The sequence below is a fragment of the Electrona antarctica genome (genome assembly GCF_951216825.1).
Source record: "Electrona antarctica genome assembly, chromosome: 3".
Classification (NCBI taxonomy): Eukaryota; Metazoa; Chordata; class Actinopteri; order Myctophiformes; family Myctophidae; genus Electrona; species Electrona antarctica.
The window spans coordinates 12595966-12619259 of record NC_136808.1 but is presented as its reverse complement, the minus strand read 5'-3'; the positions used below and the strand labels follow the sequence as shown (position 1 = coordinate 12619259).

At 43.8% G+C, this 23294-nt stretch overlaps 1 protein-coding gene across 1 annotated transcript in view; it reads right to left on the bottom strand.

Moving 5' to 3' along the window:
• Positions 1-642: 642 nt before the first annotated feature.
• Positions 643-23294, bottom strand: part of immp1l (inner mitochondrial membrane peptidase subunit 1) — a 35861-nt gene continuing 13209 nt past the window's right edge. Inside the window, exons 4-6 of the mRNA XM_079497294.1 lie at positions 22705-22831; positions 3697-3807; positions 643-950 (exon numbers count right to left, since the gene is read on the bottom strand). Coding sequence (XP_079353420.1) covers positions 867-950; positions 3697-3807; positions 22705-22831 — 322 coding nt within the window. The 3' untranslated portion in view covers positions 643-866. The remainder of the gene's footprint in view (positions 951-3696; positions 3808-22704; positions 22832-23294) is intronic.

The following is a 23294-nucleotide window of genomic DNA, read 5'->3' as shown; positions in this document are numbered from 1 at the left end:
CACCAAAAGAGCTTTTGTTTTATTGTAAGAGTTAAAAATGGGGGTAAACATTCAAGTAATAACTTTTATTTTTTATTTTTGTATAAGACTCGTCTTCAGAGGCTGAAGGTTGTTATTCCAATATGATCACCGTTTTGATGCATATCTGCTAACCTACAGATCTCTATAGTTTCATTGTAATCCATAACCGGATAGCGGCAAAAACATTAGTTGTGTAGAGAAGGAACCAACAACAAGGTTCAAAAAGTCTTCAAGTATAAAACGGATTTATTTTTGTTCCTAAACAAGGGTGAATTCTAACACAACTTCAGGGGGGGGGGAGTATACCGTAAAATGTTCTGTGCGAAATTATCCATTTTGTCAATGTGTCATTTTTTGGTTACATTTGTACACTGAGAGCTAAAGATAAGATGAAGAAACAAGTGGAATGTCCGCACACGATATAATTCTGCTCCCCGTTCTTTTTATTTCAAACCTAAATACGAAATAAAAACGTTTCGCCCCTCCGGGCTTTCTCTGAACTTGAGAAAGCCCAGAGGGGCGAAACGTTGTTGTATTTAGGTTGAAATAAAAAGGACGGGGAGCAGAATTATATCGTGTGCGGACATTCCACTTGTTTCTTCATCGAGTCACTTTTTGGGTCCAGCACCGTATTCGGAAGCTGGGATGTGCATAGCGTTTTCCTTCTATACAGCTAAAGATAAGATAACATAACATCCAAACTGGTTGGGCTCTACTTCAAAGCAACTCCTCCAACATCAGGACCTACTGTAAGCCAAACAGCCATTGGCAGAATATAAAGTTAAAGAACAACTTGTTCATTATAAACGTGCTTTATTCAAAAGCAAAGGAGCATATTTACATGGTCAGTCTGTACGACTGGGGGGTGTTTTAGTGATTCGTCCTGTCGGGCTTTCCTTCAGGGCACCAAAATCATGCGAAGGCCAAAGCTGGAGATGAGACACAAACATAAAGTAGAAACATTAAGGGTTAAATAAAGACAATAAGAAGACAAGTATAACAGTAATGTACAGTTGTGTTCCCTTCAAATATCACAATGTTTTTCACCTGCAGTTTTGGCCTGGTATTGACCCATTTTGGGCAGGAACCCCTTTTGGTGTTAGCATTATGTTATGCTTTAGCTATTGAAAAATAGCAGATCTACAAGCTCATAGCGCGCCAACGAGTGGCGCGCTACGAGCTTGGAGGTCTGCTATTTTTGAAAAACCGTGAAAATGCGGCACAAATCTTTGAATATATATTCTTTCAGAAGACTTTTTTTTTATTTCGACATCAGGTCTAAATGGGTTAAACCATTGTGTGAAATCACATTATCATGCGTCTTATACAGACCAGTATCGCCTCCCAATCGATGCGTGGGCGTTTGGCCGGAAACCAAGAACCAATAAGTGTCTGTCCATCACCGGGCCCTGAGCGCAGACGCTTATTGGCTCTTCCACTTTTTGGTTTATGCAACAGTGTTGATTTCGTCGACTAAAACTAAGACGAAAAATGTTCGTCGACTACCTTTTTTTCACTGACGAAAACTAAATGGAAACTAAATGAAAACTAAGCTATGATGACTAAAACTAAGTTATTAAATATACTGACAATTTCGTCAACAAATAAAAACTAGACTAAAATGTTAGGATGGGACTAGTGGACAAGAGATCCAGTACAAGTCATTTTACACTTGGTTGCATGCTGAAAATAGACGATCTACAAGCTCACAACGCGTCGTGCTGTGACACGTTGTGATCTTGTAGATCCAGCGCTTGGGGCCAGGCCGGTCTGCAGAAGACACATGATAACGTGAATTCGCTACTACAGTGTAGACCAGGGGTATTCAACTGGTCAAATGCGGGGCACCCTCTTGTGGCCCCTTTTTTAAAACAAAACAAAAACAGGTATGGTGTGTGCGATATGAATTGTGAGATTACCATAATGACAGTAATCCTAAATCATATTCCATCATATTCAAGGGCTTTTGGTAGAGAAATGAGACAAGACTCCAGTCACTTTAGACTAGAGCACTGCAGTGCAGAGTGTGTGTGTGTGTGTCTGTGTGTCCAGCTGGTGCTCGTTGACGGTCGTTAAAGTCAAGGCAATTATGTTTATGCACTGTCAATAGGTCTAGATCTATTATAAAGGTATTTCCTATACCTGTATAGACATTATTATTCTCATTACTGTGCAGAAATGTATTATATATACATAAATCTTCGTGTTTGAGCACAAAATGCATTTTGAGAACCCTAAAATGTCCTGCGCGCATGCACGCTGTGTGGTCCCACTCCCCACACACACAATCATTCAAATGTTCTGCGCGCGTGCACGCTGTGCGCAGTGAAAAAGTAACACGAATAAAAAAATAAGCCTAAAGTGGTTAAAACGAGGAAAAGACGCATTGTGAGCTTGTAGATCTGCTATTTTCAGCATGCAACCTAGCATAAAACTGTATCTCTTGCCCACTAGAGTCCACTAACATTTTAGTCTAGTTTTTATTTGTTGACGAAATTGTCAATACATTTAGTCATAGTTTTAGTCATCATAGATCAGTTTTTATTTTGGTTTTATTTAGTTTTAGTCAGTGAAAAAGGGTAGTCGACGAACATTTTTCGTCTCAGTTTTAGTCGACGAAAACAACACAGATTTAAATGTAGCGTTAAACGCATAAAATATTGAGGCGGCCATTCATTGTCATGGTGGAGTTTCCAGTGGAGTGCGGCGGTCCAATCAGACAGACAGAAGGTTGGCTGACCTGTTTCCAGGGTCATGGTTGCTATGACATCCAGTGATATGACAACACAGCAGAATGGAAAGCTAGACAATATGGTGTCCAGGCCTTGGTCAATCAAACAGACTCACTTTGAACTTCTAACTGACTCGTGTCTTTGAATTGTGCCTCGAAAAATGTCCATACTGCGGGGCCGGGGGAGCCCAGAGAACCATTTAATATTTCAATGGACTTTTTCTTATTAATTAACCCATTTTGGGCGGGAACCCCATTGCATTATTTTATACTTTAGCTATTGAAAAATAGCAGATCTACAAGCTCATAGCGCGGCCGCACTATGAAAAATCGTGAAAATGTAGCACAAATCTTTGAATATATATTCTTTCAGAGAACGTTTTTAACTCAAATCTTTGCTTCTGGGGGGGGGGGGGGTCCCTGGAACAACATATTTTCAGATGGGCTCTGCAGCCAAATGCAGATAATTCTAGGGGTCCTTGACATGAAATAGTTTGAGCACCACTGACATAGAAACATGAAGTTTTTCAGAAAACTGTCAGGATTTAGAAGCCATTTGTAGAATTGTCCTCAGGTCTAAATGGCTTCTTTTTTTTTTTAAGATATTTTTTTGCGGCTTACGCCTTTTATTGGTTTTTTGAAGGGACAGACAGTAGGCTGACAGGAAACGGGAGAGAGATGGGGGAAGACATGCAGTAAAGGCCGTGTCGGGCTCGGGAGTCGAACCCGCGGCACACTGCGACTGGATTACCAGTCGGGTGCCCAGATGGTTACGCCACCACCTGGGCAGGTCTAAATGGCTTAACTGGGAAGTGTCACTCGTACCCAATATGTGAGGTTTCACCAAAACTACTGGCCTATAATGTTGAAATAGTACCTAATCTGCCCCCCAGCGTGAACGCACGCTGAATGAATGGGAGTGAAGCTACAGCTCACTCCGTTACCTTTATGCACACACGCCCTCGAATGAGAGCATAGGGAACTGGGCCGTAGCTTCTGGAGTCGGAGGAATTCCTAATGTTGTCCCCTTCTAGCCATACATGGCCCATTGGAACCTAGAAACACCATCACAGGTCAAATTGAGAGAGAGAGAGAGAGAGAGAGAGAGAGAGAGAGAGAGAGAGTTATAGACTTCCACAACGGAACACAATACATAACACCGTTCACACAGTTTGTAACATTGTTTACATGCATATGAGGAAGGCCCTATAATCTATTATGCAGTGCGAATCTGCCCTCTCCCCCCACACCCACCCACCCGCCCGCCCAGTCCCCTCCTCACCCTAACTTAACGTCAACCTCTCTGTCCCTCTTTAACCCCATTCGGTCTTAGGAGAGGGGTCATGGGTAACGGGGCAGGGTCGGGGGATTTAGAGGAACTTCAAACGGGGTCATTAGGCTGTTGGCTGAGATCGGTGCCCCTCTTACCCAGGGAGGGTTAGAGCCAGGATAGGGGCTTGAGAGAGCCAGAGCCAGAGATATAGGGACAGAGGGAGAGAGAGAGAGAGAGGGAGAGAATGGGAGAGAGGCCTAAGCTTCGGCTAGCAGCAGCAGTGTCCAAGGGTCTCCACAGCGGTCCGACCTGCCAGTGGGGCGGTCATCCGAGCGAGCTCTAATCCACAGTGACACCAATTATGATTAATCTCATCACTTTAGGAGAGTAGGCTTGTCAAGGCCCTAATTAAGTGCGCTGTCCCCCCTATATGTGCAGACAGGATCAACAACACATTATATTGTCATAATGGGCATCACAATCCAAGAGTCTATTTTTGTGTTGGCTAACTTTTTAACGGCCAAAGTCGTCTTCTTTGGAGAAAAGAGGATAAAGAGCGAGAGAACCTCATCTGCGCTGAGGAGACGTCACCACCACCACCACCACCAGACATCTTTTTTTTTTGCTTTTGTACCGTATCGCCCCGCCCCTCCTGATTAAGTGCGTTGGGTCCGGCCGCGGCGTTGCCGTTTCGTTTTCATATTGGATATAATTGAGACGGATGACGTGGCGTAATCACGAGGCATTGACATGTTGACCTAACACGAGGTAAACAACTCGCAGAGTAACGACGACACAAATGAATATCATTAAAGGAGTCATCTGAGAACCATATGTCAGCATGCTGGATTCCCACCATTACACCTCATTAGCATGGCAACATATGCCGGCTCCCAAGCACAGGAAATAGAAAACACCGCCGTTTGTCATCTGCCAAACCAGAACGCCCTTGTTTGTTTCTTTAACAGCTTCAATTTCTTTGTCCCCATAAGGAGGTTAAAGTTTGTATCGAAGTCATTTTTAAAAGGTGTCCTGTCCGTGAATGCCAGAGATGGTGGGTACAGCAAACTATCTTAATGCTATACAAGAGGAACCGTATAGGGAAAGCATCTTAAACATTAAATCCCCTTCCATTCAAGGTCCGATGGGCGTGAATCTGCTAACAAGGTCAATCAATCTGATTGACTCTTGGGTCAATCAAGAACAGACAACAACAAACTACTCTATGATTGGTTTGTAGTCCGTCTCATAAATCTAATTAACCTATGGAGAAATGTTAGCCCCGGGAAGGACATGGGGAAAGGAAAGGAAAGATCAACCAGGTAGTGTTTCAGAGCAATTGAAAAAAAGCTCACTGTTCGGAAGAACCAACTTGCTGTAATGTGGTCAGAGACAGAATGAAAGCAGGTGCATATAACCTTGTAGGTCTTAGATGTCTGGGGTAAAGAAAATCCACCACAGACAAAACACTGAACTTTGGTAGATATTTTAAGATGATGGATACATGGCCATACAAAGTGGCCATACAAAGTACTATCCATGATTTTCAAGGATGTGGGTTCTCAATTTAGTCATCGCCAAGCCCCATGACTGTTGGCCTACACACGGGAAGCGACTGCAGATGCACCTTGGTCATTCATTTTCAATGAGAGGAGGGGACGATTATTTTGAACGTGAAGAGTTCCAAAGTTGAGACCGCGTCCGCTTGCGCCGACGCGGCCCCGTGAAATTGTGGCACGCGTGCTCATTTCATGCTGACTAGAGCTGGATCGTAGTCAGCTTCACATGCAGACGCGTAGCTGATCCAAGCGAGAATGCCTGCGTCACTCGCTCTTTTTCATTTTAGCTGTCCCGCCCCCTTCCTATTGTGGGATGTCGCATGACAGTGGGCCGTCAGAGCGCCACCCCAACGAGAGTCAGTGGAGCGTCAGAGGCGGAGCGCAGCCCAGAAGACAACGACCCGCCCTGGGTCACGTGATCGATCATAGGTATCTGCCCGTATTCCTCCTCAATCAGAGCGATTACGCAACAGCCGCGCCTAAATGTTTGAAAGGTGTGGCACAGATGAGCGCTGCGTCTCATTCTTCACTGACTCACGGAGGGGGCACCGACGTGGCAATCTGGCGGCAACCCCGGGATGGATGAATCCTGAAGAGGAACCCATGTGAAAAACAAACACTCCTGAAGGAATCGGACAGTGAGATGGACACTGTCCCGACAGGAGGAAACTGACTTTAGTTGATTATTATTGACCGTTTTTCCCTGACAAAGGAAGAACCTAAGTTTGATTGATTTAAATATTTATTAACAGTTTGCAGAATTACAGTACATTTCAAGCACAAACTCAATACAAAGACTGTTAACTGTGAGTGGACGACCCAATTAAGCATTACACTTGTTTACAAGAGGGTCCACCATGTTCAATTCATCAAAAAGTTACACGTTTATTTCGTATATCTAACCAACTGTGTCCTGAATTTAAGTTGTCCATTCTTCAATAAATGCTCACGTAGGCAAAACTTGCTGTGTCTCCTGCTTATCGTAGCTCAGTGGCGCCCACACTATACAAACCCAGTGTAACTTCTAACCTATTTTAACCAGTTCGTCAAAGTTCGTCAAAAACACCTGTCCTATTTACTAGTGACTCATACTGCCCTCCTAATAGGGGAAGAGATAAACAGAGTAACAAAAACAAAAAATACAAAAAACCAACCACACACACAAGAAGAAAACAACACGCACGCGCACGTGCACACTGCACACACAAGAAGAAAACACACACACACACACACACACACACACACACACACACACACACACACACACACACACACACACACACACACACACACACACACACACACACACACACACACACACACACACACACACACACACACACACACACACACACACACTTTAACAATTTATTTATGTCCACACAGAGGAAAGGCATACAAGGACATAAATAGTTCAGGTGCAGCAAAGTTACATCAACAAAATCAAGGCTTATGTCCTCAGTCAGGATACAACAAGCATGTCATGTCACCCAGCATTCCATGGGCACAAGGAGTAGTGTAGGCATCCTAAGTTCGAAACGCCCTCCAACAACCAGTCCGACGCGCTGTGAGCTTGTAGATCGGCTATTTTCAGCATGCAACCAAGTGTAAAATGACTTGTACTGGATCTCTTGTCCACTAGTCCCTTCCTAACATTTTAGTCTAGTTTTGATTTGTTGACAAAGTTGTCTTAGTTTTAGTCATCATAGCTAATTTTCATTTAGTTTTCATTTAGTTTCCGTCAGTAAGGTCGTCTTAGTTTTAGTCGACGAAATCAGCAAACACTGTTCTGAAAGGTTAAAGAGCCCCTGCTGGGAACCTGTGACCCACCTCCACTAGCTATGTTCATACTTAGAGCAGATCAGTAAAGTAGAGATACTGTAACATACCCATCACCATCACATTGACTAGACATGTCACGACCAATTGAACAGTAGTAAATGTATGAGTATACAAAAGGAAAAGACAACAAAAAAATGAAGAGTAGAAACAAAAAATAGCAAATGAAAGAAAAAAAAATCCCCAAAGCAAATGGAGTTTGGAGTTACAATGGGATTGTAAAGGAAGGGGGCGGGGCAGCTAAAATTAATATCAAATATCGAAATACTGAATCGAGCAACATAAAACCTGTCTGGGGTGTTCACTTAACCCATTTTGGGCGGGAACCCCTTTTGGTGTTTTAAACATTGTTATAATTTAGCTATTGAAAAATAGCAGACCTACAAGCTCGTAGCGCGCCACCGAGTGGCGCGCTACGAGCTTGTAGGTCTGCTATTTTTGAAAAATCGTGAAAATATTTATTTCAGAAAACTGGGGGATTTAGAGGATTTTTTTTTAAATTTTGAGGTCAGGTCAAAATGGGTTAAGCCTTTTGAAAGTGAAATAATCCTTTAATACATATGGAGTTTCCAGCCGAGGTTCTTGCTATCTCCTATCTCTATATTCATGGAAGCAGCCCGGGTCATGTTCTTCACTGTTCTTCCTACAGGTATCTCCTATCTCTATATTCATGGAAGCAGCCCGGGTCATGTTCTTCACTGTTCTTCCTACAGGTATCTCCTATCTCTATATTCATGGAAGCAGCCCGGGTCATGTTCTTCACTGTTCTTCCTACAGGTATCTCCTATCTCTATATTCATGGAAGCAGCCCGGGTCATGTTCTTCACTGCTGGCAGGAGAACCTGTGTCTCTGTTTGACCTCTATAGCAGTGGTTCCCAAACCTTTTCATGTCAAGGTCCCCCAAATTGACACTGATGAGCCTGCAGACCCCCATTTGAAAAGATATGCCAGGAAACCCCCATAAGAGAAGATTTTGCAGTGATTCTCAACCCGTTTAATTTCAAGGACCCCCAGTTTGACATGCGTATTAGTCTACAGACCCGCATTTAATGGCATTTTTATCTCTGGGACCCCCAATTTATATTGTAAAATCAATGTTAATGTAACTGTATAAACTGTCTACACTCTCTGAGTTACAGACCCATAAGGGTTAATTTGGTTCCAATCTATCATTTAGCTGGGGACCCCCTGGAACTCCCTCAAGGACCCCTGGGGGTCCCCGGACCCCACTTTGGGAACCACTGCTCTATAGGCCATCGGGTCCCTGAGGGGAACCCCCTCACCAGCAGGGGTCACCAGCAAAATGAGGAACAATTTAAAGACTTACACTGATTCATAGGCTTTTCAAAAATAGCCAATCTCAGAACGCGCCACAACAAATTTTGAGCTTGTATTGTTCTGCCCTATGGTCTCCCAGCCCACTAGGGGGCAAACTTGTACTGCTTTATGGACACCTACTTCCTCTAGGAGGAGTCTTTACCTAGATGTTATGTAACACTTCCTTGTTTGTCATTCTGGTTTGAGCCTCAGAGCTAGCAGCAGCAGAATTAAGCTAGCAGCAGCAGAATTACTCTACTCATACAAGGATCATGAGAGTCATGAGACTGTAAGTTTGTTTAGTTTTCTGGAAATGTGTGTAATTGCAGACTTGACATGTAAAGTGTATTTGTTTCAAGAGATTAGACAACAGTATGTTTTGTGAAACAGCTTGTGAATTGTTTTGGATTATTTCCTAAACTACCTGTTTATGTTGCATTATAAGAATGTACAATTTAAGTTTATGTCAATTGTTTGGCCATGCTGGCTTCAGTATTTGTTGCTCATTTTACTGTGCCTAATTAGACCTTGCCTGTGGGAGATGGTACACCTGTTGTGGATCCTACTAATTAGTGCAGTGGCGATTGACCTCAATTGGAACCAATTTGACTGCCTTTGATTTTGAGTTTGTGTTTGTGAGAAGATTATGTACAATGATTGTAATACATTATTATTTCTTTTGATTGCAGTTTTACAACTAAACATTCTGCCAATGAAGAAGCTCGTCTGTGTCTTTATTGGAGCTGTTGTTAACTATCTGTCACGTCACATAAATGGCCGTGTGATTAGGACAGAATAGTAAAAAGTCTCATTCTTCAACGTGGTCACTTCAAGAGGATTGGAGAAGTTCAGCACTGCAGCACACATCAAATCCTGCAAGATAACCAACACAACATGGAGTCAAAGGAACATGCACAATCAGAAGAAGGGACATTTGAGACACGTTCAAAGGCCTCTACACATTCTAGTAGATCCAACAAATCTAGTGTAAGTGCAGCTGCTACAAAGGCACGTGGCAAAGTTCATGCTGCCCGTGCCAAGCTTACCTTTGCTAAAAAAGAAGCCGACCTACTCAAGCAACAAGCTATATTACAAGCAGATTTACATGTTCTAGAAGCAGAAAAAGAAGCTACTGCAGCATTGGCAGAAGCTGAATTCTTGGAAGGAGCTGTAGAGGACGAGAGAGACGGTTCATTTCATGAACTAAATAATAAAACACCACCGATTGACCCTGTTGAACGCACCAAAGAATATGTGCAGCAACTGTCACTAGGAGGTAACCCTACACACACTGTCCATATGCAGCAACAGTCACTAGAAGTTAACCCTTCACACACCAACTTTAAGCACATAGAACCTACCTTAACTCAGATGCAACACTCCACTACACATTATAACATGGACGATAATTGTGATGACGATGAGCTGAGTTACCATTCCTTTAGCAGTACATCGATGGAGTCGAGTCCTCTTCAACAACAAACCCGCAGTGTGCCCTCATTTAATCCAGTCACAAAGGCGAAACCCTCCTTTCATACAGACCCGAGAACTGAACACAGGAGAAGTGTCAGCTTTCACAGGGAAAACCATGATGCACACGTTGCACATAGCCAACAACGGTCACAGTCTTACAGCACGTCAGGTCATAACCTTCAACAGGGGCACTCCTCTAGGGCCCAGCAGCCACAATCTTACAGTACGCCAGATCATAACCTACCGACTAAATCAGAAGCATCTGACTTAGCAAAATACTTGCTGCGCCGTGAGATGGTAAGCTCTGGACTTCTGCTTTACGACGATCAACCAGAGAATTTCTGGTCATGGAAGGAGTCATACCGAAGTGCTACCCAAGGCCTAAACCTAACAGCCAGAGAACAGCTTGATCTAATGACCAAGTGGCTAGGGCCACAATCATCAGTGCATGCTAAAAGAATTAGGTCACTGCATGTCCAGAACGCGGAAACTGGACTCCTCCTTCTGTGGCAGAGGCTTGAAGAAACGTATGGAGCACCTGAGGTCGTAGAAAGTGCACTAATCAAGAAATTGGAAAGCTTTCCAAAAATTGCAAACAGAGAAAATCAGAGATTAAGAGAACTGGGAGACATACTTCTTGAAATTGATGCAGCAAAGAATGGTGGCTACCTGCAAGGCCTCACCTATCTAGACAATGCAAGAGGAGTCAGCCCGATAGCCGAAAAACTACCATACAGTTTACAGGAACGGTGGATAATGCATGGCTCCAGGTATAAGAGAGATTACTTAGTTACCTACCCACCATTCTCAGAGTTTGTCAGATTTGTCTGTGAACAAGCAAAAATACGAAACGACCCCAGTTTTGCCACTTTAGCTTCAGGCAGTGACAGAAGCGGTAAACTAGAGAAACCTGCAAACCAAGCTTACAGACCTGCCGTGGCGGTACGGAAGACAGATGTGGAATCAGAGTCAGAGATGAATCCGGCTTTTCAATCAGAGTCTCAAGAGAGTCAACCAAAGAACGCAATCAACGATCCAGGTAAAGAGTGTCCTCTTCATCACATGCCACATGCTCTCAGAAATTGTCGAACCTTCAGAAACAAACCACTGGATGAACGCAAAGCGTTTCTTAAAGATAGAAACATATGTTTCAGATGTTGTTCATCCACACAACATCACGCAAAGGTCTGTGATCGGTCAATATACTGTCGCGAATGCAACAGCGAAAGACACCTATCCGCTTTACATCCTGGACCATCAGTAAAGATGACAAACGTAGCCCTGCAGGAAGATCAAGGCGGGGAGCAAAGTGACAATACAGAGGATGGGGCGTCAACCGTCACGTCCAAATGCACAGAGGTGTGTGGTGCAGGAGCTACAGCGAGATCGTGCTCGAAAATATGTTTGGCAAAAGTGTACCCAGCTGGACACAGAGACAAGGCCATCAAAGTATATATAGTATTGGATGACCAAAGTAACAGATCTTTGGCAAGGAAGGAGTTCTTTGACCTCTTTAACATTGGAGTCGAGTCACTTCCGTACACCTTAAAGACCTGCTCAGGCATCATTGAAACAGCAGGTAGAAGGGCACAAAACTACATAGTGGAATCGCTGGATGGAAATACACACGTTCAACTGCCAACACTGATTGAATGTGACAGTATACCTGATGACAGGTCGGAAATCCCGTCCCCAGAAATTACAAGTCACTATACTTACCTCAAACCGCTTGCAAATCAGATTCCACCCATTGATCCTGACGCCAACATCTTACTATTGCTTGGAAGAGACGTCCTTGAAGTTCACAAGGTGAGACAGCAGTACAATGGACCTCACAACTTCCCGTTCGCACAACGTCTTGACTTAGGTTGGGTTGTTGTAGGAGAAGTCTGTTTACAAGGAGCCCACAGGTCTACTGTAGTCAATGTGCACAAAACAAACATCCTCAGTAATGGCCGTCCTTCATATCTTGTGCCTTGTTCCAGACAACTTCTCATAAAGGAGAACTGGAAGGACTCTGACCCATTCGATGAGATGAGCAACCTCGGGAGCGAGGTGTTCAAACAAACTCCAGATGACGACAAGATAGCCTTATCCATTGAGGATAGAGTCTTCCTTGATATAATGCTCAAGGATGTGTACAAAGATGAGACAAGTAGGTGGGTGGCACCTCTACCGTTTCGATCTCCAAGAAGACGTCTTCCAAACAATCGAGTCCAAGCAGAAAAACGGCTTTCATCACTGAGACGTACATTACAGAGAAAGCCGGAAATGAGAGAACATTTCCTCGCATTTATGCAGAAGATGTTCGACTGCGAACAGGCTGAACCTGCCCCACCTCTACAGAAGGAAGATGAGTGTTGGTATCTCCCGATATTCGGCGTTTACCACCCTCAGAAACCAAATCAAATACGAGTCGTATTCGACTCAAGTGCAAAACACGAAGGCATCTCACTCAATGACGCACTCTTAAGAGGACCTGACCTCAACAACTCACTCCTGGGAGTGTTAATGCGCTTCCGCAGAGAATCAACCGCAGTGACAGCAGACATTGAACAGATGTTCTACTGCTTTCTCGTACGTGAAGATCATCGTGACTATTTGAGGTTTCTGTGGTATGAAGACAACGACCTCTCAAAGGACCTGGTAGAGTTTAGAATGAGGGTGCATGTGTTTGGCAACAGCCCCTCCCCTGCCGTAGCCATTCACGGCCTAAGGAGAGCAGCCTTAGAGGGAGAAGAGGAGTTTGGAACGGATGCCAAGGAGTTTGTGTTCAGAAACTTCTACGTAGACGATGGACTTACTTCAGTCTCCAGCGAAGAAGCAGCAGTAGATCTTATGCAAAGAACCAGAGCGATGTTGTCTCAGTCCCGCATCAAATTGCACAAAATTGCTTCAAACAGTAACAAGGTCATGGAAGCATTCGCTCCTGAAGATCGGGCCAAAAACCTTAAAGAATTGGATTTATCAGTGGATTCACTTCCACCACAAAGGAGCTTGGGCCTCAACTGGAATCTGAGAGAGGACACCTTTACTTTCTCTGTGTCTCCAGAAGAGAAGCCTCTGACCAAAAGAGGCATCCTTTCCACTGTAAACAGCCTATATGATCCACTTGGATTCGCCGCACCCATCACAGCTCGAGGCAGATCCTTCGTCAGAGAGCTGGCTAAGGAGAACATTGAATGGGACACGCCCATATCTCAGGAGAAAGAGATTCAGTGGAAAACTTGGAGAGACTCCTTGAAAGACTTGGAACAGATCCAAATACCAAGGCAGTATGTCCAGCTCTCTCTTCTTGACACAGAACAAAAAGAACTCTGTGTTTTCTCAGATGCATCAGACGTGGCCATTTCTGCTGTTGCGTACTTGAGAGTGACAGATACTAGTGGACAGAGACATGTTGGATTCGTCATGGGCAAAACCAAGCTGACTCCCAAACCAGCCCATACTGTTTCTCGACTAGAGCTCTGTGCAGCCGTATTGGCAGTAGAAATGGCGGACTTGATTACACAGGAAATGGACATTGAGTTCCAAGCAACTTCTTTCTACACAGATAGTAAGATAGTGCTGGGGTACATTCACAACAACAGCAGAAGATTTCACGTCTATGTGGCCAACAGAGTTACAAGAATCAGGAAGTCCACCGATCCAAGTCAGTGGCACTTTGTCAGCACTGACCTTAATCCGGCAGACCATGGGTCCAGGTGTGTACCTGCGGCTCTGCTGAAACATACCAATTGGTTTTCTGGACCACCTTTTCTCCTAGAGTCTGGAAAGACAGAGAAGACTGAGGTGGAAGCCTATGATCTCGTGGAACCTGAAAAAGACACAGAAATCAGACAAGACGTGACAACTTTCACAACTGACATCTCAGAAACACATCTGAGCCCACACAGATTCGAGAGAGTCTCAACCTGGAGGTCTCTTACACGAGCCATGATGGTCCTCATTCGCAAAGCCAGAGCTTTCTCCAAGTCAGCAAACAAAGATGACACTGACCTTGCCCTGCAAGCACAAAACACTGTCCTCAAGTGTACACAGCAAGAGTGTTTCAAGGAAGAAATTAAGTGTTTAAAGGAAGGCAAAGAGATCATGATGTCCAGTCCACTAAAGAAACTCAACCCCATCCTTGATAAAGACTCTTTGCTCAGAGTCGGGGGCCGTTTGACAACTTCCGATCTAACATGGGAAGAAAAACACCCAATAATCATTCCCAAGAGCCACCACATTTCTACGTTATTGGTGAGACACTACCATGAACATGTTGCTCACCAAGGACGACACCTTACAGAGGGAGCAGTGCGATTGGCTGGCTTCTGGATTATTGGAGGCAAGAAGGTAATCTCCAGCACCATCCACAAATGCGTAACCTGCCGGAAGCTTAGAGGGAAGTCAGCTGAGCAGCAAATGTCAGACTTACCTGTGGACCGACTCACCCCAGGGCCTCCGTTTTCCTATGTCGGTTTAGATGTTTTCGGTCCTTGGAAGGTGACATCCCGCCGTACCAGAGGGGGTTCTGCTGAAAGCAAGAGGTGGGCTGTTCTTTTCACTTGTTTAAGTATGAGAGCGGTACACATTGAAGTGATCGAAACCATGACTACGTCGAGTTTCATCAATGCGATGAGACGCTTCTTTTCCATCAGAGGACCAGCCAAGGTTATTCGTTCAGACAGAGGGACCAACTTTGTTGGCGCCTGCAGGGAATTGAACATGAACACTGATGACAAGAATCTCAAAACCTACCTGCAGAACCAAGGATGTGTTTGGATTTTCAATCCTCCTCATGCCTCCCATATGGGAGGTGTATGGGAGAGGATGATTGGCATTGCACGAAGAATCCTCGATGCCATGCTCCTTGATGTACATACCCGTTTGACCCACGAAGTCTTGGTCACCTTAATGGCGGAAGTAATGGCTGTAATGAACAGCCGGCCATTAGTGCCTGTCTCAACAGATCCAGACATGCCAGCAGTGCTGACACCTGCAATGATCCTGAATCAAAAGACAGGAAACTTACCTGCACCTTCAGGAGACTTCAACACCACAGACCTCTACTCAAAACAGTGGAGGCAAGTGCAAAGTCTCGCAAATGCCTTTTGGAAACGGTGGAAGGGAGAATACCTTTCGACACTTCAGCCCAGAAGGAAATGGCAGAGCCATAAATCAAATATTCAAGTAGGAGATGTGGTCCTGCTCAAAGACTCCCTGACGGAGAGGAATGAATGGCCACTTGGAGTGATTTCTGAGGCAATACCAAGCAAGGACAACAGAGTACGAAAGGTCAAGGTCAAAGTTGCCAAAGGAGGAACTCCTAAAGAGTTTTTGAGACCGATCTCAGAAGTAGTATTGCTGTTCTCAAAAGGAAAGGATTAATGGCATAATCATCATTATACCATGGCGGGGAGTGTTCTGCCCTATGGTCTCCCAGCCCACTAGGGGGCAAACTTGTACTGCTTTATGGACACCTACTTCCTCTAGGAGGAGTCTTTACCTAGATGTTATGTAACACTTCCTTGTTTGTCATTCTGGTTTGAGCCTCAGAGCTAGCAGCAGCAGAATTAAGCTAGCAGCAGCAGAATTACTCTACTCATACAAGGATCATGAGAGTCATGAGACTGTAAGTTTGTTTAGTTTTCTGGAAATGTGTGTAATTGCAGACTTGACATGTAAAGTGTATTTGTTTCAAGAGATTAGACAACAGTATGTTTTGTGAAACAGCTTGTGAATTGTTTTGGATTATTTCCTAAACTACCTGTTTATGTTGCATTATAAGAATGTACAATTTAAGTTTATGTCAATTGTTTGGCCATGCTGGCTTCAGTATTTGTTGCTCATTTTACTGTGCCTAATTAGACCTTGCCTGTGGGAGATGGTACACCTGTTGTGGATCCTACTAATTAGTGCAGTGGCGATTGACCTCAATTGGAACCAATTTGACTGCCTTTGATTTTGAGTTTGTGTTTGTGAGAAGATTATGTACAATGATTGTAATACATTATTATTTCTTTTGATTGCAGTTTTACAACTAAACATTCTGCCAATGAAGAAGCTCGTCTGTGTCTTTATTGGAGCTGTTGTTAACTATCTGTCACGTCACATAAATGGCCGTGTGATTAGGACAGAATATGTATAGATTTGCTATTGTGGGACAATGTTGAGAAACATTCTTCTGTTTTTGGGGGCCTCCTCCTGGTACAAATTATTTTCCAGTGGGGGTCTGTGCCTCTGTGGCAAAATTACAATATAAATGTTGGGGGTCCTTGACAATGAAAATGTTTGATAATCACTGCTCTATGCCACCCAGATACCCAAGGATGCAGTTAATCACTGCTCTATGCCACCCAGATACCCAAGGATGCAGTTAACCGCCACTGGAAACACCTGCAAAGGTATTCCCTCGGGTTATGAACACTCAAGACACCACTTGATTTAATAGCAGGCAATATCACTTGATATTGGATGACGATAAGCCGCGCGGTGATGGACAGGGTGACAGAGGAGATACGCCAATCATTCTGTCATCTCGCAACAATGACGCATGAGGCATGGGCATGCCCTCAGTGGTGTGAGGTAACTGAGTACTGTACGTTTATTTAAGTACTGTACTTAAGTACAATTTTGAGGTATTTGTACTTTACTGGAGTATTTCCAATACCTTTGCTTCTACTTTGAAAATGTGGATTATTATTACAAAACATACATTAACCACTTCAACCACTTAGGCTATTTTCAAAATATATTAAACCTTTGAAAAACTTTAAATGAGAAATTCTGCATATTGACTACTTTCTACTTTTGGTAGACTTTTAAAGTACATTTTGACACCAATACGTTTGCACTTTTACTCGAGAACATTTTGAATTCCGGACTTTTTACAGTCAGAGTATTTCTACATTGCAGTATTGACACTTTCACTTATGTAAAAAATGTTGAGTCCTTTTCCCACCCACTGCCTGCCCTCTTCCTTCCCGACAGTCGGCCTGAGTCACTGCCACAGAATGAGCTGGTCTGGTCTGAGCTGTAATCAACGGACCGGCATTGTTTCCAGGAGGGAACCAGGCAGGCCCCGGCGCCCGGCACCCACCCACAGGATTTAAGACCAGAGAGACCAGATTCTACAAAAAAATGTCTTCTAAGTTTTCTGAAAAACCTGTTTCTATATCAGTGGTTCTCAGACTATTTCATGTCAAGGACCACAAAAATGATGTGTAATTGGCCGCCGACCCCCGTCTGAAAATGTGTTCCAGGGACCTCCCCAGAAGCAAAGATATGACTTAAAAATGTTTGCCGTGAAAGAATATATATTCAAAAATCCCAACCGTGTGAAGTGAGTGATGCAACTCCGTGTGGGGGTCCCCCGGAAGTTCCAGACCCACAGGACCACGGGCAGGGTGCCAGCCCGGTTTTGGCGAGCCGCCCCACGTCCGAAATGGTTGAGAAATGACAGAGTTAATGTGTGGGGTCCCTCTACTGTACCCTCTACTATGTACTGTACTGTCACTGTACTGACACAGCCGAAATCATCATATATACAGTTAATATGTGCATGTGTGTTTGTGTGTGTGTTAGGTTGCGCACAGGTGGTGAAAAACAACCATGCTGTTTTCGTGCTCAGACACAGCCAGCCACCCACCCACCCAGCCAGCCACGCACCCACACACATAGCTCCGTAAGGGAGTGGTTGCACCACTCAAAAATCTGCACGTATTTTCACAATTTTTCATGACGACCTTTGCTGCATGTCTCTCCCCTTCTCTCTCTCTCCCTCTTCCCTGTCCTGTCTTCACTGTAACTATCAATAAAAGCACAAATTGTAAAAAAATAAATAATAATAATTTCTTTTTTGCTAAAGTTTAAAATAATGGTTAAAGTGGTTCAAAGCTAAGGTGACACAGATGCGTTCCAGGACTTAATGAATTGAGTGTGTGAATGAATGAATGAGCTGTTTTGGATCGGCCCTGCGTGCCCGCCGGCGGCTCCTCTCGTGTGATGGACGGTTGTGATGGAAGCCATTCTGCGGCTGCCGGTCGGGCTGGCATGAGGCTTTGTGTAGCTGTCAGAGACGCGTCGAGGACGACGTGAAATCGGAGCTGGCCTGGCGGTGGAGGTGTGTTGTTTAACAGACGTGCCATTACAGCTCTCATTACAGTATGTTAACATGACTGAGGTGGTGAGCTGTGAGCAGCATGCTATACACGTTCACCTGAATCACACATAACTGCACGGGATTATTCTTCTCCTATGGGGTACTGTCAGTGGTGGAAAAAGTACTTTTACTTAACCCATTCAGGCCTGACGTCAAAATTTAAAAACAAATGTTTTCTAAATCATGACAATTTTCTGAAAGATTTGAGGCACATTTTAACGATTTTTTCAAAAATAGCAGACCTACAAGTTCATAGCGCGCCACTCGGTGGCGCGCTATGAGCTTGTAGATCTGCTATTTTTCAATAGCTAAAGCATAACATAATGCTAACACCAAAAGGGGATCCCACCCAAAATGGGTTAAGTAGTACAAGTATCAATACTGCAATATAGAAATACTCTGTTACAAGTAAAAGTCGGGAATTCAAGGTTTACTTGAGTAAAAGTGCAAGAGCGTTGGTATCAAAATGTACTTAATGTACGAAAAGTAGGAAAGTACTCATTGTGCAGAATGTCCCATTTCAACTTTTCAAATGTCTAAAAGTCTTTTGAAAATAGCCGATCTACAAGTTCACAATGCATCGCATCGCGACGCTTTGTGAGCTTGTTGTAGTGGCTAGTCAATGTTTTGTTATAGTAATCAAAATCTAAAGTAACTAGTAACTAAAGTTTTCAAATAAATGCAGTGGAGTAAAAGTACAATATGAGATGTAGGGGAGTAGAAGTAAAAGTATTGGAAATTGGAGATACTCCAGTAAAGCACAAATAACTCAAAATTGTACTTAAGTGCAGTACTTAAGTAAAAGTATGCGTTACACCACTGGGTACTGTATGTGTGTGGGCACACATCCTCTCAATAGCTCTCGTTAGCTGTCTATAGGCTGTGATATTGGGGGATCAAATGTCTCTGTTTTGACACAATATCTCAGAGAGAGAAATGATTCCTAAAAAAGGTGACAGGCCAATTAGTCTGTGTTGATTCTCTGAGGGCGTAGAGGACCTGCCTGTCTGTCAGGACAGCGAGAGGAGGTGATGACAGGGTCTAACACCAGCCTCCAGAATTCATCTGTAGCCCATCACAGGTCCTACCCACAATGCCACACACACACACACACACACACACACACACACACACACACACACACACACACACACACACACACACACACACACACACACACACACACACACACACACACACACACACACACACACACACACACACACACACACACACACACACACACACACACACACACACACACACACACACACACACCCCAGCTCCCTCAGGGAGGCCAAACATTTATGTGTGCAGCTGGTATTTTCTCGGTTATCTCATATGCTGTCAAACAGCGCCTCCGTTTTCGTTAGCAAGCACACTAACCCTGGTGACACACATTTCAATCTTGAAGTCCTATGATGCAAAGCAAAGCTACTATATTTACCCAGGGTATCTGGGCTAAGCTCAAGAACTTGTTTCCAGCCAGGACCTGCTCATAGAACATTTCATGGTAGTGGTTCAATGCCTTGCTCAAGGGCACTTCAGCGGTGGTAATTTTTAACGTGTCGGGCCGCGATTCGAACTGGCGACCTTCCGGTATCAAGACCGCTCCGCAATCCGTTCGGCCACCGCTGCCACATTACAAACGCACCGCAAACGTTACGCATATCTCAGGCGTTTAGCTGCACGTGATGATTCTTTTTAACATTCAGCGTGCCTTTCACAAAGTTAGTGCAAATATTTTATAACATATATTCTTTCAGCTACAGTGGTATCACACGTAACACGTTAAGCATAAATCATCTACTATCTAAAGTTGTAATGGCTCATAGAAACTACGACGTATTACCGGGTTTCACACTCCATATACAGTAGACCAGGGGTTTTCAAGTGATTGTGAACGAGGGACCACCACCCTAACTTAAAATCAACCTGGGTTTCAGCCTAGCGATAATGTATGAGGATTTCAATGAATGTATCCTGTAATATGAAAAATGCAGCCTTGTTTTTGTTTCGTTTCCTTTTTTATTGTCCCTTGCTTTGTTTTTCTTTTTTTGTATTGTCTTTTTTTTGTTGTCTTTGTCTTTTTATCAATACAAATTAAGTGAAAAAAAATCAACCTGGGGACCACTGTCGTGTTGGGTGGGGATATGGCTAAGATTAATGCTTTTGCAACACTTGCTATGCATCCCATGTATACATCCCACTGTTTCTCAACCAATGGTCCATTGACTACTAATAATTTCCTAATAATAATGACTCAACCAGACAATCCGGTGAATTTCCCCCTCTTGAGATAACCTTTTTCTGTTGAATTGCTTGACCTCCAACTTGTCAGTAAATTACTACATGGACGGTCCTCACAGTACACCAGGTCATTCAGTTCACTGTTTCTCAACTAGTGGAAAGACAAAAATCAACAAATCCTACATTACTAAATGAACGGTCAGGGACCACATGCAATACTAAAGGTAGACAAAACAGGAAAGGGCGCACACCAGTGTTGGTGAGGTGCTGGCCTAAGGCAGTAAATAAGTAAAATGAGAAAAAGGCCACACACACGTAGCCACGATGCTGTATATTTATTCAGAATCCAACGTTTCGACCTAGGAGGTCTTCTTCAGGGAATAAACAAGCCATAGGACAAACACACACTTATAGGGGAGCAAACAACAGGTGGACTCCATAAGGGGTGTGGTCGTCATCAGGAAAAAACAATCAAGTGATTGGGAAGCCATTTTGAGGCAAGTAACAATGCACCACATGCAATACTTCCACGGACCACCTCAGACCAATACTGAGGTGTCAACCTGCGCTTAGTGGTACACCTCGGCTATGGCTGCGCCCAGGGCACCCCTCCGTGGATTTGTTTTATACAGACAGAGGTGAAGCCCAAAGCACAGGAAACGTCATTGCTTTCTATTCCATTTGATGAAGGACACTTATAGGCTTCACCGTCATGTGTATTGCTGAACCTATTCGGTAGTAATCCTACTCGTGAAGTCTGAACAATACACACGATATGCTAAATAAACACAATTGTTGTTGTTGTTGTTGGTGCGCGCACGCACGCACGCACGCGCGCACGCGCGCACGCACGCACGCACGCACGCACGCACGCACGCACGCACGCACGCACGCACGCACACACACACACACACACACACACACACACACACACACACACACACACACACACACACACACACACACACACACACACACACACACACACACACACACACACACACACACACACACACACACACACACACACACACACACCGTACCTCCGCCCAGCCATCAGTCTGTCCATTCGTGTGGCACTAACTCTAACAGGCTTCAGAGAGATTGCAGGCCCGAGCTATGGCCGTCTGGGACGGTATAGTAAATAGAAAAGCAATGACAGTGGTTTCACCGGCAGAACCCATGCTCGGCTTTATCACTGTTCTGAGGAAATATAGTTGTTGTCAAAAGCTGATATTTTGACCAGTGACACAAAATGGATGAGTGTGGTCTGAAATGTAAACAGCGACGCTTATCTATAGGGTATTCCCTTACACGCACGCACACGCGCGCGTGCACACACGCACACACACACACACAGGAAGCGAGAAGAGAAGACCATAGAGGACAAACACACAGGAGAGGGTTTGCATTATGCATGGAGACGCCGTCTGTCATTTTAGTCGAGTATGAAGCTAACTATCAAGTGCTTTGTAGCAGAATACATTTTTCATTCGGCCTCTGCTTTGCTGCGTCCTTTTAACTTAATTTATATAGAGGCTATGAGTTTCTGTTGCAGACTTACCCATTTAGTCCTGAGGCCCATTCTAAAAAGAAACGGCTTCTAAATCCTGACAGTTTTCTGAAAAACCTATGTTTCTACTGTATATCAGTGGTTCTCAACCTATCTCATGTCAAGGACCCCAAAAATTATATGCATTTGGCCGCCGAGAGCAGACCCCCATCTGAAAATATGCTGTTCCAGGGACCCCCCCCCCCCCAGAAGCAAAGATTTGAATTAAATTAAAATTGCGAGATTTGCGCCACGTTTTCATATTTAAAAAGAAATCGCAGATCTACAAGCTCGTAGCTCGGTGCCGCGCTATGAGCTTGTAGATCTGCTATTTTTCAATAGCTAAAGTATAACATAATGCTTAAAAAACACCAAAAGGGGTTCCCGTCCTGAATGGGCAAAATTGTAAAACCGCATACAGTACAAACCTTGGTAACTTGGTAAGGTAAATAAAGAGATTATGGGATGGCTGCACGTTAAATACATGTGAAAAGTGGTAAATGGACGGTGTTGAATATGGGCTCGCATGAGAGAGAACTCACATATGTGTGCGTCTTGAATAGATCCGTGGGGCCACTTGTGCAGACTTTGTCGCCTTCCAGTCCAATGACTCTTTTACAAATGTTCATATGAGGATCACACGGGCTCTTTGCAATGATTATATCACCCCTAGAACGAGAACATATAAACATGACCACTTGTTTGTTAGTTCATGAAATAACATGGAAACTACTATAAACTGTGTGTAAGTATTTAGCTTTTTACAATTTAGTCTACACATCAAGCAGCGGTTCCCAAACTTATTTGGCCGTGCACCCCCTGTTACCTAGCTAGACCTAGCTGACGCACACACCCCCCACACACATGGAAATGATCACATGAAATATATGAACATATATTTGTTATACATGCAACATATGTTTATCATATGTGACATATTATTCGAAATTGGCCGCTTGCATATATGTTGCATAAGCTATATAGACATAATTTCCTATATATCCACATATATGCACATAATGAACCTGAATGTGGTCATATGCACTGCATTTATATTCTGCATATAGCCTACTTGCCATATATTGGCATAATTTGTTTATATATTTCAAATAAAACCATGGCACCACCATTA